This window comes from Paramormyrops kingsleyae, chromosome 11, assembly GCF_048594095.1.
Source record: "Paramormyrops kingsleyae isolate MSU_618 chromosome 11, PKINGS_0.4, whole genome shotgun sequence".
Classification (NCBI taxonomy): Eukaryota; Metazoa; Chordata; class Actinopteri; order Osteoglossiformes; family Mormyridae; genus Paramormyrops; species Paramormyrops kingsleyae.
Window position 1 is genome coordinate 26,977,603 of NC_132807.1, and position 17,242 is coordinate 26,994,844.

General features: G+C 41.9%; 1 protein-coding gene across 3 annotated transcripts in view; it reads right to left on the reverse strand.

The window, feature by feature from the left end:
• The window catches only part of tox3 (TOX high mobility group box family member 3), a 146,975-nt gene that overhangs the window by 36,576 nt on the left and 93,157 nt on the right, over positions 1-17,242 (reverse strand). Inside the window, exon 1 of one of the 3 annotated variants that reach the window (XM_023845568.2) lies at positions 7,912-8,069. The exons of 1 other annotated variant lie outside the window; for it this stretch is intronic. Coding sequence is in view for 1 of the 2 variants with exons in the window: in XM_023845566.2 (XP_023701334.1) it covers positions 7,138-7,239 (102 nt within the window). In the remaining variant the exon portion in view is untranslated. Of the gene's footprint in view, positions 1-7,137; positions 8,070-17,242 lie in introns of those variants that run through there. One more of the 3 variants, XM_023845566.2, reaches the window with a different exon arrangement.

Genomic DNA, 17,242 nt, shown 5'->3' on the forward strand with positions numbered 1-17,242 from the left:
GAGACACAAGTACGCCTGAGGGGCGTTTAGATCTTTACACAGGGATGGTGATAGTCTTCTTGGGATGAGTGTGAACAGTGTGACCCTTAGCGGGAGAAGAGCATGCCTTGCACCAATCTTCGAGTCTTAACCCAAGCGTACCAAAACAAACATCTGGGATTGCAACACACTTAAAATATGGATTTAAAAATAGTTTTGAAAAAACAGCCTTTATGTGAGAGTATGGTCCATTACCCCAGCAAAGGACAGACAGGACACAAGAGAGGAAGAGATTTCAAAATGACTCACTATGCACCCCCCCACCCACCCACCAGCAGCGAGCGCAGTTTCAGCCTTCAGTGGAAGTCATCGTCTGTAACCACCCCACCGCAGGATGAAGTGCGAGTCTTTACCATAAGGCCTCTCATTTTACAGGGCACAGCGCTTATTAACTCACCCATCCAGAAATGATTGACTTGTCCTTTTGAAACCACTTGATTCTCAGCAAAAACCAGTTTCTAGGGCATAGAGACTGTGTCTCTGTAATGGGTCAGTGAAGCTCACCCTGTCAGAGATACGGCAAAACAAAGCCAGGCTGAAGCAGCTCACCGCGGAAAACAGAATTCTCGTATATACGAGTGTCATTCCTTTTCAGCATTATACAACCTGCGGTACATTCGCTTAGAACGCTGAACACCGAACTCTTGGCTGAGCAAGACCAAGATCAATTACACGGCAGTTTTTAAAGTCAGATATTTCATGCGCGGCGTTAAACCAAACATACGTTCACCTCTCGACTGATATCTGCAGCGGGTCAGTAAAATGTTGCCGCCACCAAACACAAGACCAACTCTTCCTGCTAGCATATCACTGCCCTGCCTTCAGAGACATAAATTGCAGTAGATTGGAAAGACTGCATAATCATACATAATCACTTTAATTGTGTCATTAAAATTAATGATGTTTAAGAGGTCTAATAATTACAGTATAATAATTATAATTTCAGATATTCTAGATTGCAGACAGGAAATTAGTAATTAAGAAGCCATTTCAAACCAGCTAAAGCAAAGTAGATCTCTCATAATTGCCAATGGGGCTCCGATTATCAGCCTAATATTGTGCACTAGTGCACTCAACGAAAAAATATTTTTGAATAAACAAAGCTTAATTTGGGGGGGGACAGATGGGTTTTGGATAACTGAATAAACATTTAATGAATAATTAATTTAAAACCTTTTGTTTTGTTTTTTTACAAATAGAATTTTGGAGGAAGAGTCACACTGTGCCGGAGCGGCAGGTAAGAAGCCTGCTGGACTCCCGCGAGCGACGAAAATGGGAAAAAAAAATACATGCAATACAGAAGGTCGAAATTTCTGAAAGCCATTGATCTGGACAGCTTACTTTGTTCCAAGACACCAGATAAAGTAAAAGAAAAAAAATTGCAAAAAAGCAGTATGTACACATCCAATCTCATGCCCCCTATTTCCTGTCTGTTCGGTAAAAGAAGATTAAACGAAAACTAAACCAAACCAAAATCATAGTGGGTCAGTAACCCTTCAGCAAGATAACAATTTTCACTTTCTTCCCCCAAAATATAATGCTGATTCTTCATTGCATTAAAACTACCCAAATCCATCATTGGTGTGATTAAACTTCACTGATCAGGAGAATGCAGAACTTGGTGAAATGTTAAAGCAGAAAAACAGGACACCCTTAAGGGAAATGTCATCCAGTGGTAGATGACTCACGGATGGCTTCACACCTGGACATTCTCACCAAGATGAGAGGAACTGGTTGGTAATGATCACCGCCATCCTCCTCACTAACACAAACGCACACGATGCAAAATATTTATTTTTCTTCTCCCTGAAACGTAGCTGACTAAATGCCCTGCCTTATATGCTGTGGCACGCTGACATTGTCGATCAGGACAATATGTTGCAAGGTCAGCTCGTTGCAGCGACAGCATAGCAGGCTAGATCTTAATCGCCAGCGCGGCAAGTACGAGTATATTGCATAGGAGGCGCAGGCAATTGAAGCAATGTCAGAAAAGGGAATCTGTACATTATCCGGCCACATAATACTACAGCTGCTGCAACGGACCGGAAACAAAAAGAAACGCCTAAATAACAGACCGAAATAAAGACTCCGTGTCACTCAGGAGCAAAAGCTCATCGGCACACATCTGGTATTCGCTGCGACAGTCATTTACCTTTTTATTCTTATAAAAACCGACCTGCTTGAAATTGAAAAGGTGGATGTTTGGACCCCCCCGCCCCCCAAACCCAAATCATTCGTCCCTCTGTTTGGTTTGCCTCGTTACAACGCCGGAAAGCTCCGTCACAGCTTCCATAGCAACCATGATTAGCGCAGGTGGCGGGGCGTCAGGAAGCTTCTTACGGGAGCCGGGAGGAGTTCGGCGGCGGCGCTGTATGGAAACACGATTTCCATTACGGACAGCGCACGGGCTGTTTAAACAAATTGCGCGATTCACATATTGCTTGGAAAAGACACAGCACAGTCCAGTTTGCTGTGCTCGGCGGAATTTAAAATAAAAAAAAAATTAAAAAAAACTGGAGAACAAGCTGCCCTGATCTCGGAGGAACCGGGTCGCACCATCTGGCGCCGAACAATTCAAAAGTACCGAACGACTGTTGAGCAACCATCAAAAGCCCAACATAAAATACATCAGGCATTCGCTTTCTGCGCCTATAAAACATAAATGAAGGGGATCCAGTTACATAAATCAAGGTTTAAAAATAACCATGCCAGCGCCTTCTGTTGGATCGCCTGCTTAAAGTCATGTTGAGTGCCTTTAGAATGTGTGCAGCCCTTTGCAATTAAATGTCACCAGCTGCGCACACTTTGGGAATACACACTGTGTTTGCAGAGTTCTTTAACCACTTCTTCCCTGCTACAAAGCACAAACACGTAGAGAAAACTTCAGGGAAGGGGGAGGGTTGTAATTCAGTATCTCTGGAACCTCTTTGTTTCCTGTCTGCTTTGTTCTAAACAATACCGTAAAAGCGCTGAAACCCCAGCACCATATAAGGCATTTCAGTGCCAGTGCAATGCACTGTGCCATTTAGTCAGAGCCTATATGAAGCCACCCAAACTGTACTCTTATTTAACTTTCTAAAAGTTCTGCGTGTTCCCAACATGCCAGAGTCAGGAATCTCATGACAAAGCACATTACTATTTCAACCGACTGTACTTAGAACAGCACTTAAGCCCCAGCACACGTAACTTATTATAACAGGACAGCATGTTAAGAATTAAGAGCAAGGCAGGATGACTTCATTCACTGTAATTTGAAGGTACTTTACAGTCTCCTCACAGCGACACCATCTGCGATAGCCGATGCTCGTGGCTCAGAATTTCTATCAAGCCTCTCAGGGACAGGCAAGTAAGAGTTCTAGTATGTACATTTTTCTTTCGTTGCAGGTAAAATAAAACACACATACACCTAAAAAAAAAAAACCTTATAACAACTGGTCTTGAAATCTCATCTTTACAGGCGGTCAGACCTAGAATGGGTGAAACACGTTGGGCTCCTTAAAATGACATCACTCTAATTAGCAAGACACTTAAATCATCAGTCTCCCTGACTGCAAAAATCTGCTAACACCAATCTAGTTGAAAGCCCTTGACTAAATACCATCTGGTGTTAATAGTCGCTACTACCACAGCTAATGAAACTGTGCATATAAAACTTGTTATATGAGAGGCACCGTTAAAACACGGAACAGCACAACACCAGAATGCAATCTGTGTTTCATTACGGAGCGGGACGGTAACGGGAAAAACATCTATGGAAGCTCTACTATTGGTTCTGGTTTCAGTGTAAATGCAGTGAACTGTACCACTGTACAACTTCCAAAACGTCTGCATGATTAAGTGGCTACCACAGAAATCTGAAACTGCACACATCTGAAAAAACACCCACTGGCTGCAGCAGATACTTTGTTGCATCTGTCAAACTTAACACTGTACTAGTTACTCTTTTTCAAACGGTAATGACTCCAACCATTACATGCACACATATACTCCATATATGAAACAGTCCCTCCTGCACGCTTTGGTTATGAGCAGGGGATAGATCAGACCGTCTTTGAAAGAAGAGCTGCTTTGATTGCAAATTTTGGACAAACAAAAGCCTGCTGAACTGGGCACAGACCCAGAACGAAAGCTCAACAAGGGCATTGGAAATAAATTGAGATTACACCAACAGTATCTTACGGGAATGTTAAAGTCAGCCTTAATGGTCCTTTTCGTCCAGATCTGTGCTCATTTCCTCGCCAATCACTCAGGTTGATCCAGGTCTTCAGATTACAGAAGCTTGTCCAGGCTTGTGTTCCATTCCTTCAGATTAAAGGTTCATCTAGGCTAGCGCTTAATTTCTTTTGTAGTGTTTAATGTGCTCACAGGCCTGCATTGACATATTAACCACTGAGAACAGGCAGCATCTGGATTTCTCACCAAAAGCTTTTCCTTCACACTTACTTAGAAATAACGGCGAGGATGTTAATTACAGAAGGTGTTGAATGCAGCAAAAAAAAATAAAAAATAGTTCACAATAAGTAAAGTTTGATTTTACCTAGTTCTTACGAAACCTTTTTCGGCCAAGTATCCATTTTGAGAGTTTTTATATGGAACTGCGAAATCATTGACAATTGTAGGTATTGTCTACCGTCGGGAGCACTCCATTTTAACAGCTGCGTTCACATTAAGCATTCTTGCAATAAAAATGACGGAACAGAAGTGTGAAGGACTCATGGCTTGAAAATCAATAACTTAATTTGGATCATCTATTCCATTGAAGAGTATCCTCAGCTGACTGTTTTAAGCATAATCCAGCCTCATACTTAATTTGACAGGAAGAGCTGCTTATGAAATTAATATGCTGTTTATTTTGCTTTTGCTCATCCAGCGAAATACACAGCAGAGCTCATAACATGGCTGATGTCCATCTGGCAGCACGTTGAAGTGTGTAACAGTGTGAAACAGAGGTTAACATTTAGCAAGGGATTAGATAGTATTCTGTAAGGCCATACCGCTCAAAGACATGCCAAACACACCGGTTTTATTTGTTCTCATTCTATCCAATTAAAACAACCAGATCCAGATGATATAGAGTAAAACCATAAGATCTTACATTTGTACTCTGTACTGCCTCTCGATGGGAAACGCTCAAATTCTTCATGAAAAATCCACCTACACAGATTTACCAGACATATGACTTGATATGGGGAACCATTTGATAGGTATGACATGTTAGACGGTTCTCAGCAGGACCCCTTATCACATCTGCACTGTGGGGGTACGTGTTCTACTAGGCTGGGCAGAAGCTGTCCAACATGCAGTCGTCCCCCCCCCCCCCCACCACACACACACACACACACACACACACACACACACACACACACACACACTCACCTGCTCACTGGCAGATGGTTGACTTAGAGCTGGGAAGTAATGGCCAGAGCTTCTCTGAGCCAAAAAGCCAAAGTATGAAACATTTGCACCCCAGGCAATTAAGGTATTGTATCCAGGACAGTGGTTATTATGGCCCTAATGAAATGATGAATACAATGTTGCCACAACCACAATTACTAAAGGTCCAAGCAATTCCACTGCTGCCCCTCAGTAGGCCTCTTGGAAATTATAGCTGAATGTGCTTATCAGTGCATAGTCACAGAATTGCAGCTGATTTAGGAAAATGGCCTTGTTAAGTCAACTCTAGTCATTCACACAAAAAACAACTCAGGAATTGTTCAGTTATACAATTTAGAATCCAAGCTATGCATTTTGTGATTGTTTATTTCCTCATTATAGATAAAACTATTATGCTTGACGGCATTGGAATGTAACCTCTCTGTCTAGGGCTAAATTATCTGCAAAAAAAAATCTTATGAGTATTGGCAGGATGATGAATGTGTACAACCTGACAGGTCATACACTACAACTGCAAAAACATTTTTCCGCAAAATCTAAAGTAAAAAGTAAACAGAAAGACATGTAACCTGTTTGAATTGCCAAGATCCTTATTTTGCAACTGATTCCAAAATCATATTTTATCTAAATACAATTCAGACATTGACCAAACCTTACAGTTACAAACTAGCATGGAAATGCTCAGCTGGACTCAAACTGATACAATCAATCATAATTAGCAATGGCTAAGTGCTAAACTGTCATTAATTTAAAAACTGATGATTAGAGAAGCATCCATTTAAGCTTCACCATGCCACACAACCTGACACCAATACTACTACACAAATAGTGCAACAAATGACTCCAGACTGAAATATGGGGGCTTCCTGTTGATAGTGTGACCAAATCTACACTGATTAGGTGTTGGACAAGGCTGCCTCGAGTGGTAGCGCTAGAACTAAAACAAAACAAATGATTGTATCTAAAATTGTGCTTTTGTCAACCCCCCAACCCGGCCCCACCCCGTGAAAATAAACGCAGGCATGCACAGCCACACAGAGAGAATAAGCAGCTTCAGATCAGTCACTGTCTTGTTATCTGAGCAGTCAGTACCTGACAGTTTTGTTCAGCAACTCCCAACTACTAATGACAAACTTTTTTTCACAGAAACATGAGCAGCATTTTAACAAGTCTGAGTGCACTTTCAGTAACATGGGTCACGCTAAGAAACGCACCATAAGTTTTTTTTTCTCTTCTCCCAGATCCAGCAGCATGTAACAGTAATTATTTCACACAGCCCTGATTTAAACATTTACCCACAACATTCATCTCTGTTAAAGTTGCGTTAGGAGACAAGCAAACACAACAGCAGGTCACTGCAAACAAAAAGAAATTAAAAGTCATAAAGCAGTATTTCAGCGGGAACATGGGAAGAAATTGACCCTTTTCTAGTGTGCGAGTTATCTAGTAATATCACCAAGTTGCGGGATAAAACACAAACCGAAAGTGACAGACAGTGTACGTGTAGGGTCAGCATTGCTGCATGCTTTTAATCGCCACCAAATGACAGAACTCGTTTTAAAACATTTATTACGATACTTCCGCAACATATTCATTTAAAAGACCAGAGAGGCGCTATTCAAACATCAACATCGCATAAACTTGAGTACAACACGAAGGAAACAATGTAACATAATAAAAGAGTAAAATAAGAAAACACTTCACCTTGTTGTAGTTGTAGTAACCCAAGCAGTGGGAAAAATTCAGGTTGGATGGATCTCCGGGGATAGGGTTTCCACTGGCTGACGGATAAAACCTTACATCCATGATGTTTTGGGAAGAGAAGTAGCAATTCTGCTCAACCTCGCTCAGTTTTAGAAGGTATTAGGCTCGCTTTCTGTGTTTTTGCCTACTTTACAATCCACGCGTATGGAGTTGGTAAGAGAATCCCGCAATCTTTTGTCGGGACGGCGCGCAGAAGAGCGGCGGTGTAACGCGTGGAGACGGTATAGTATATGCAGTTTTAATCCTCTTGCAGTGGTAGCTGTTGTCCAGCAATCGGTTTGAACTCAAACACTGGCTGGCAGCGCTGGAAGCTTCCCTCGATAACTCTTATCTGTATGCCAAGCCGCAGTGTTTGCCCATGCATTTAACAGCAGCTGCGATACACAAAGAAGCCACGCGACTTTCCACCACCTTCCCCAAGTTGGACACACAAGAGAAAAGATGGAAAAAAAAACGTATCATTCAAGAAGTCCCGGTTTCTGGAAGAGATCTGCGTCCGTCCCCATTCAACCGTCCTTTCCCACAGAGCCCGCACTTCGACCCCGGTACTTTACGCAAAGTTTGTTGCCATTATTCGTATGAACGAATATAAGTAATTAGATTCCCTTTTCCTTTCGATTTTATGTTCACCAGTATCTACATTCAGTTAAATACTTGTTTCTATCCCCGCACTAGAAAACACAAGCGCGTAAGTAAGTCGCCCCGCTTATGCACCTTGTAGTTTTTTAAATGCCGGAGCTCCGTGTTCCGCCACTGGCTGCTGCTCCGCCACGGAATGGATGAAGTGAAACGTGTGAATAAGCGGGACCCCTCCCTGATCGCCGCTCGCCACTCCCCGTTCAGTCAGCAGCAGCCCCGGACCAGCGCCGAGCATCTCGGGCGAAAGCGCGATGGCTTGAACTCCGATGTTCCGATGGAAGGAAACTTAACTTATTGTCCGCGGTCTTATTGCGAACCACGCTTTCACGGTAACTTACTACAATGTTTTAGACTAGGTCACCAGTTCTTTTTATATATAAGCATGATAGTAATGGTTTGACACTGTTCTCACAAAGAGCGCAGGAGAAAAAATGTGCTGAAAGGGGCTCTAACAGAAACTTGTAATTCGGATTTAAATCGGAATTCGTGTAATCCGTTGTCATATTTGACAGGCTCAGGGGTCTTCTGTCTGAAGGAAATCCACATACGGTTGCTTCATCCATGCAACCTAATTTTAGTCTTTCTAAATAAATTTTCTTCAGACCCTACAGTGAATGCAATTGTATCAACATACCAAGAAATAAACCATAATTAAAGTACCGTTATCAGTTCGTTACGATCATTATAAATACTTCTAATATTGCTCGATATAAAACGCACAACAAATCCATTTTGTTAATTTTAACTTACTATAAATATATATTCGTAATCCAAAACCAATTTTTCAAAGAACAGTATTTGGTTGGGTTACTTGATTGCATCGGTTATATAATCAAAATACTATTAAATTTCACTACAAAAACCGACTGGATATAGACTCCCTTATTTACTGAATTCTTTGAAATCAAGGCCCTTCCTATAAGTTATCGTGAAACCTATTTGAACGAGAATTAAATGTGCTTGTGAAACGGAACATGGCAATCAGAATTATTAATTACATAATATTACATTATGATAATCATTACATGGTTGTCAGCTACAACCCAGAAACAATATTATTCCTATATTAGGTAGAACCAACAGATGGCGTAGTGATTGAAGACAAAGACTTGTACCCTAATAGCTGCCAATTCGGGTTCCAAACTAGCTAGGAGTGTAACTATACATAAATTGTAAGATGTTTTGGAGAAAAACATCAGCCGAGTAGTCAAATGTAATGCAAACTAGATAGTGGTGTGTCAAGGTTTATTTTGTAAAACTATTACATCCAATTTACAGATACATGAAGTAAAAAAAAAATGAATAGCTTGCACTACGCATATATAGTTTCATGTCTTATTTCCATTGAATAAAATCTCATTTCCACCTTTCTCACACTGTACATTGTGCTTTTTTTATTTCTTTTTTAGCACAAAATTTTTGCTCCTCTGAAAAGAAGTGGGAGCACATCTCTGGGCACTTTCAGTCCCCCCTCCCATCATCACACAAAAGACCCCCACCTCTATTATTCAGTCTGATAGAAGCCATTAAGAAAAATTTAAGTACTAGGATCCATGTTCACACAAGCAGAGAAGAACTTAAATTATACTGTCAAGAGACAGAAGAAGCAGATGTATGTCTTGCAGTAACAAATCCACAAGCCATTCCTTCGCCCTCAGTGGGCAAATTAATACACATTGCATTGCATGCACTTTAAAACCTGTACACTGTATAATCCGACTGGATTCTGGCCTGATTGCCAATAGACCGTATTCAGAAGTCAATCAGTGTAAATGAATAAATGCACCCATGCCTGTCCTTCTGATTGTAGATTGCTGCTCTACATAAAGTATTAATTTGTGTGTGCGTACCCAGTTATGGACTGGCATCTCATTAAGGGTGTGCCCCTTTTAGGCCATGCTGTTTTGGACAACTACCAAGCTGCCCCCCCCCCCATGTGTCACTGGAATACTGATGCCACAAGTGCAACAAAAGTTGCTTTAAATTCCACCTGATGGTCCCAGGGTTATGAGGATGAGGATCCAGGTAAATGCCATAGTACTGTATAACCCCCCCATGATAAAGGTTGCTGGCTAATAGGTAAGGTTCCCAGCTACAGATACTCAGATCTTGGCAGGCTACTGCTGAGACCTGCCCTGCCAGTCGGTGATTTCATGGCTGGGTCGAGAGACTGTAAATATTGTGGTGATAACAGAAACCACCTCCACCATAATAACAAGACATTTCATGGCTGGGAGACTGTTGCCCTTTACTCAGTCACCCCCCTCCTCCCCCCCCCCCCCTCCAGAGGGCCAAGGTACTTCCGAGGGCTCCAAGGATGATACAAATGGCGTACCTCGGACTTCTTTAATTCCAGAGTGCTGTCTTAGGCAAGGGCACTAATTGGACTCGTTTTCTATAATCAAAACCTCCCCGCTTGACCTCCCTTTTGCGCATGCGTGCCGTTTCATGGGGGGTCGGGTCCACACTGAGTGCTACACCTGCATGGACACAGGAGCAAGATCTTCCAATGGAGCACAGCCCGGTGCAGCTCTGCAACCCCCCCCCCCCTCCCCACTGCCTTCCTGCATGTTCTACTACACTATAAAACTGCAGTGGATACTTTTTTCCCTGGGGGAGACAGCCAGCAGTAGCCATGCTGTGTGTTTTGCCTAAAGACGCAGGACCCAGCCTCCTTTGAATACAGGTCCCAGAGTGGGGGGGTGGGGTAGTGTGTTCCTTGTGTGTTCTGGGAACTTTGAACACATTCCCTCACCACCAAATCAAAGGGGTATAAAATGTAGCCTCACACCCGACATGTTGCCCGTGTCCGAGTCACGCTGCAGCCACCCGTTTCATGTCTGAATGCCACAAGTGCAGCCGCTGATGTTGATCCCACATCGGTGACACACACGGACGCCACCATCTGCTGCAGAATACCTCACGCTATATCTCGAAATTCCTGCCCCATTTCATTCCACTCACAGAACTGTCACCATTAAACCATCTAAAGACAAATGTTTTTTTTTTTCTAGGCTGAATTCAGTGTTCAGTACACAAGCGCAGACCAAATAAATCAAAGCACAACGGCAGACCAATTAAAGAAAATAATGGATAAAAATAACATATTAATAATAATCTTTATTTACGTTCCCCCAGAAAACAGGACACCTGAGAGTACTCTTCACTCAGCCCAGGTCTGCATGTATAAATGACAGTCGTTTCAGCCTCTTTCTAATGCGGTGGGTTGCAAAGTGGTTAAGGACCCATGACATTTTTGGTTCAGATCCCAGAGGGATGGCTGCTCTCATAGCATTTAGGAAGGAACTTAACCTGAATTCTTTCGGTAAAAAAGAACATACTGCTTCTGTGTCAGTCGTGATTGAAAGAGGGAATCTACCAATTGTGTATATTGGGAGAATGATTGGCCATAAACAGCATGGTCCCACCTTCAGGGACATCGCAGTGTCACGGTGGTGGCTGACAGCCCTGGGAGATGCTATCCCTCCATGCTTATTTTTATTCCCTCAAAACACTAGTAAGGCTGTTTTATTTTATTTTTTACTTGTTTTTATGACCAGCTCACAAACCAAAAATACCTGTGAAATGTTGAATTCAAAAAGGTCTCTCTCTTTTTTTTTTGTGTCGGTGACATAAATGCAAATAGCAGTAATTGTTAAATTATTCAAATTAGAAAGTGCTGCAATATTATAAATTACGAATTTGGGTAAATTGAGTCTCGCTGTCAGCAATAAATGTTATGGAAAAGCAGCGTTAAAATAGCATTAATAATAAGAGGCTAAAAATAATGGGAAATCACGTGCAATTAAAGTTTGTTCTTTATTAAGTATCAGGGTTCAAAAGCTGTAGTAATAACCTGCCATATGTTGGCCTGAAAGACACATTTATTTATGTAAATCCTGCAAGATTATATTTCATTAGAACTGTACAGTGTTTTTCCACTCTTAATGTTTGCCAGAACATGAGGGGAATGTGTCTGCTTCCCTTTTCACACGCCTACAGGGACGTGTGTCCAAATGTGGGCCCTGCCCTTCATGTGTGTGGAGTTTGCATGTTCTCACCATGTCTAATTTTCTCCATGTGCTCAAGTTTCCTCGCACATGCTAGTCACATGTCACTCCGGGGACTCTGCTGACTCTAACCAGTTCGATCTGTAGTTGGCCAGGAGGAAGACGGAGCTATTACTTAAGGCATTTTCAGATACACTACTAGCAGGTCTGGTACCAGTAAATTGCTGCAGCAAAACATGTGATCCAACAGGCCAGAATATGTGTCACTGTGTGACAAAGTGCCATATTTACCAACCAGAGCTTAAAACAAACATAAAAAGGTTTTATTTAAAAAGTATGGCGGTACAGACCTTAAGATGTAATGCTTTGTAAAAAGGTGATGTTCACATTCTCACCTGGGTAAGTGCTGGTGCTGGGATCGGCACAAGTAACGGCCCACCTAGTGCCCCCTAACTGCATCTCTGATAAATGACGGTCTGCCAAGATACCCCTGCCTGGGGCAAATAGGTGAAGGATGAAGATTAGAGGGGTAATGCCATCATTTAGGTTTCTGTAATCAACTCCAATTCCCTTGGACTTCATCCGAGGTGAATAAAAACCTCAGAAGTGTTGTTTGCATGCTCCCTGGCTTTGAAGAGCTCCCTAATCTGGAGTATCCAGGTTACTCCATAGGTGGGCAGATCTGAGATAGCATTGACAGTGCTTACAGAGACACTACCCTTCACTATGGTTTCCTATGGTTTTTTATGCAGTAACCATAGTTTTACTATGGTACCTCATGGTACTTTGGTACTACCCATAATACTACCATGGTTTGGAAAGACCATGATAAAACAAAGACCATGGTGACCAAGATTATACTAGGGTTTAACTGTAGCGAAACCATGATAAAACCATAGTCATGGTTTCCATAGTTACCCAAAAAACAATGGAAAAACGGCAAACCATTGTAAACCATGGTTATTTAATCATAGTAAAACCATGGTTAATTTTCGTAAGGGTAAACGTGGCTTGTTGGTGTCAGGATGGCGATTGTTGGTTCTGCAGTTCATCATGTCACCAATAAGTGCTGTTTGATGTCTCAGTCCGTACTTCAATATTATAACCAACTGATGTTGTATGTTCAGGATGCAGTTCACCAGATTGCATTTGTGCTAGAAAGGTTTCCAGTTGTTTTATGGAGGCCAAATCGACTTGCAAAAACACAAATGCATCCAATGTCTAGAAGTCCTAGCCAAAACACATGCATATTTTATTGTTTCACAGAAACCGAGTGCATTTTTGTGTAAATCACACCACTCCCGATAGAGGAACAAGCAAATAGCACAATGAATGCCAGATCAGCAGTGTGCACCAATAAACTGGAAGAAAACTGCAGTTTATTATTCCCAGTTGGCATTAGCCACTTTAGCATGTACAATTTTTACCAATTAGTTTGGGGCCTCATTTGCTTCTCACTGGAAAAGGATACTTCAATATCCTATTACAGCTAGCAAAGACATGACAGTGGTTGAAATGTCAGGCTTAATGACATTACACGGTTCTGTGGTTTTTATGATTTCTCTATTTCGTAGGGCTTTTTCAGTGATCTGTTTGTGGACAATTTAGCTGGATGATTTCACTAACAAGTGACGATTTTGTGGGGCCTCGCGATTTGAAAAGTCAATCCATCTTCTACACCCACTTGACCTATGCTGGATCACAGGGGTCCAGAGCCTCAAGGGCTATGGGTGCAAGGCAGGGAAGAACCCAGGGTGGGGCACCAACCCATCACAGGGAACACACACATTCACACCTGCAAACAATCTGGCAACTCCAGTTCATCTTAGCATGTCTTTGAATTGTGGTGAGAAACCACAGAACCTGCAGGAAACCCCAGAGTGACACAGGAAGAGCATGCAAACTGCAAGCCAAGGAAGACACTCAAACCAAGGCCCCAGAAATGTGAAGCGACATTGGTAACCACTGTGCCACTATGCCACTGATTATACACTAGTAACACTAGTAAACACTAGTGAACACTAGTAAAAGAGGCTCATTATACATGTTTAAAAGTACTTCAGTGGAAATGTAAGTGAAGGTGCCAGCAAGGTCAAATAATTCTTTTGGTTTAAAATTAAAATTGATTAGATTTTATGGAAAATGTATAATTAGATCAGATAAAGTTCTTTACTGGTATTCTATGGAGTACTTCATGTTGATATGAAAGTTTCTTATTTTTTATAATAATTTTGGAAGTAAAAAACAAACATTGTAATATCTACCCACTTACAATCACAATGATAAGCTCACTTTGGAGTAAACGCAGGTAAGGCCGCTGTAAGTCTTGTAGCGGAAAGTCAATGGAGCACCATCATTTGAATTAATTTGTTCTGTTAGTCCCTTTTTCAGAGGTTCCGTGTTCATTGGTGTGTTCATTTTTGTTTCCACACAGCCTGGACGGGAACCTCCTTCATCTTCATTCATGTGGTTTTGTGTTGCTGAGCTGCCAAGGTTCTCCCCAGAGTAGCATACAGGGTTGGCAACTCTCACCCATCTGGCTCACGCTTTCAGACTCTCACACTCACACACAAATCTTACGGCAAATCTACATTATTCCATTATAAACCCAAGATTAGCTACATCAAAAGCATTGTTTGCAAACCCTACAGGCTAGTTAAAAGACAGTAAAAATGTTACATACATGTAAATGCGTGTGCATGTGTGTGCAGACTTGTCTCGAGTCGAAAATGTCACGCCAGCCCCCTGACCAAAGTTGGTAGCTCTGAGCATAACTTTCATCTCCTTTTCTGGTGAGGGGATATGTCACAAAATTCCCACGTCAAATTATGATTTACCATAATCGTCACACCTTTTATGTTAACTGAAACTTAATTCCAGTACTGGAATACCTTTATTTATGCCGTGGATCCCTCCGCTAAAGCCAATCGGTCACTTTAAATACGTTGAATCACATGGCATCAAACAAGCAAACTCCAGCGCTGTACTAACAGAAGCACTTCAGTACCAGGCCCTGGCTACAGCTGCAGGAGCCTGACAGGTATAAGGCAAAGCTTATCAGCAGCCAACTGAGACTGACTGACTAACTTAAACCTTTCTCTTCACTCCACGGCAATTCCATTTACATTCTAATGCCGTGTTCAGGGCACAGTGGGACTCCGCCTCCATTCTGGGAAAAGTGCCTTTTATTGGCTGAGCCATTTGGGAGTCTGCATCTCTGGTGAAACCAGACTGACAAATGGATCGAGACAAGACACATAAATTCTGGGGATTAAAGGCTCCAGGGTCACAGAGACAGGAAAGGCTCATCTTCACCGTCGCCTAATGAGCTGGGCGGGCTTTACCAACTGGCGTCACATCCGACGAATCCGTAGGTGTGCTTAAGGAAAGGCTTGTGAAGGGAAGGCCAATGACGCGAGGCGCGGGCGTGTGACGGAAGATGGATATCAGAGGCTCCGAGGATCTGGTGACACTTGCTGAGGCAACTCTGTGCCGCGCTGTGTAACCAAAGTGTGCACAGGCTTGTACTCCCGAGACCGATCTCGGCGGGTGGCGATGCCTGGAAGAAAAGAAGTGATATGAAAGAGTGATTGGGGGGGGGGGGGTGTAGCATTAAGAAAGGGGGAATCGGCACTGGGCTGTGTTCTGAAGGAGGCCAGCTGTGGTGCTGAAGGTCATGTTGCGTAAAAGGCTTCTACTGGTGCCCAGTCTGGGGTATGAGACCTGGACCATGGACTCTATCAGGTCAGACTTCAAGAAAAGAATACATAGATTAATGATCATAGTCATGCATAGAAGGCCAAGAACTACACTTTTAATGCAAAGACAAAATGGCTGAAAATTATCTGAAATGAATGATCATTCATTTCATTAACGTGACATCCATCATCTGGCAAAAAAATTGGGAATACTTCACACAGTAGGGATATATTAGTTTGACGTTCCCTCAACTAATACCTCTGCGCTCCAGTCCTGGCTGCACCAGGCAGCCCCAGATGCTGACAAAGGAATTGAAAATGCAGCAACTCTATTACAGTTGGCAATATCCCTCAGAGAAAATCAGCCTGCCTCCCTCACCAACGTGCTCACACAGAGCACCATGTACTCACTACATTAACATTCTATTTCTGTTTTGTGTGCCTACATATTATTCTGCCCAGTTAATACACAGCGAGTAATAAAAGTCTGGGATTCAGAATCAGATATAAGAAACAATAAAACCAATAATGCCACAACAGACATTGTTAGGGCCCCTTTATAGTAATGATCCAATTCACAGTATGCAAGTAGAGTAGTACATATGCACAGATAGACAGACATACACCGCACACACACACACACACACACACACACACACACACATATATATACAGTACATATATATATATAGTATATATATATACATGTATATATTGTATATATATACATGTATATATTGTATATATATACATGTATATATTGTATATATATACATTTATATATTGTATATATATATATATATATATACACACACACATTCCCATTTTTGTGCTTGTACTCTCCACTAACCTCTCTCATTAGAAAGGTAAACAGAACTGCCGCTGACTTGCAGTTTTTTGTTTATGGCACCGTTCTCTGTAAACATTAGACACTGTAGTGTGTGAAAATCCCACATGGTGGCTGTTTCTGAGATGCTGGAACCACCGTGTCTCGCACAAACAAATCTGGTCTCCTATAACATGCATGTCTGTGTGTGTATATAATGTGGGCGTATACAGTGGCTGCTTCATTAGATATACCTGCTGCATATTATACACACACACACACACACACACACACACACACACATATATATACACACATGCAGTGATAACATTGTGACTGCAATGCACACATTGATGATATATATGTGGAGATGCAACATAAGCTGTATGAGACCACATCGCAGCGTGGGCTGAAACAGCTTATATTGCACTGAATGCTGCGATTTACCAGACAGATACACAGTAAAGTATAAGCTTTATTTAGCTAGCGTAGCTGTCAACAATGCAATGTCTCAGATACTTCTGCTGTACTGTATATATGACCGGCTTGATCCTCCAACCCACATTAGATGTGTTTCTTTGGCACAGAAATAAATTAAAGCGGCAGTAAGGTGGATTCCATTTACTAAGTTTTCCTGCTCCTCTTTGTCCCTGAACAAAAATATTCATATTCACAACTTCAAAGGCTAGTTATTTTGCTTGGATTTCTATAACTGCTATGTAATAACCTTTGCTTGGCGCATTCTGATGTCTTGTGCTTGAAAGTCATAAATATGTATGTGTGGATGCTGCTGAAGTATTCACAGAGAAGATCACACATTTTTAGATGTGAAATGAGCCTTACTATGGGCTGATTGGTCAAAGACTCAGAGA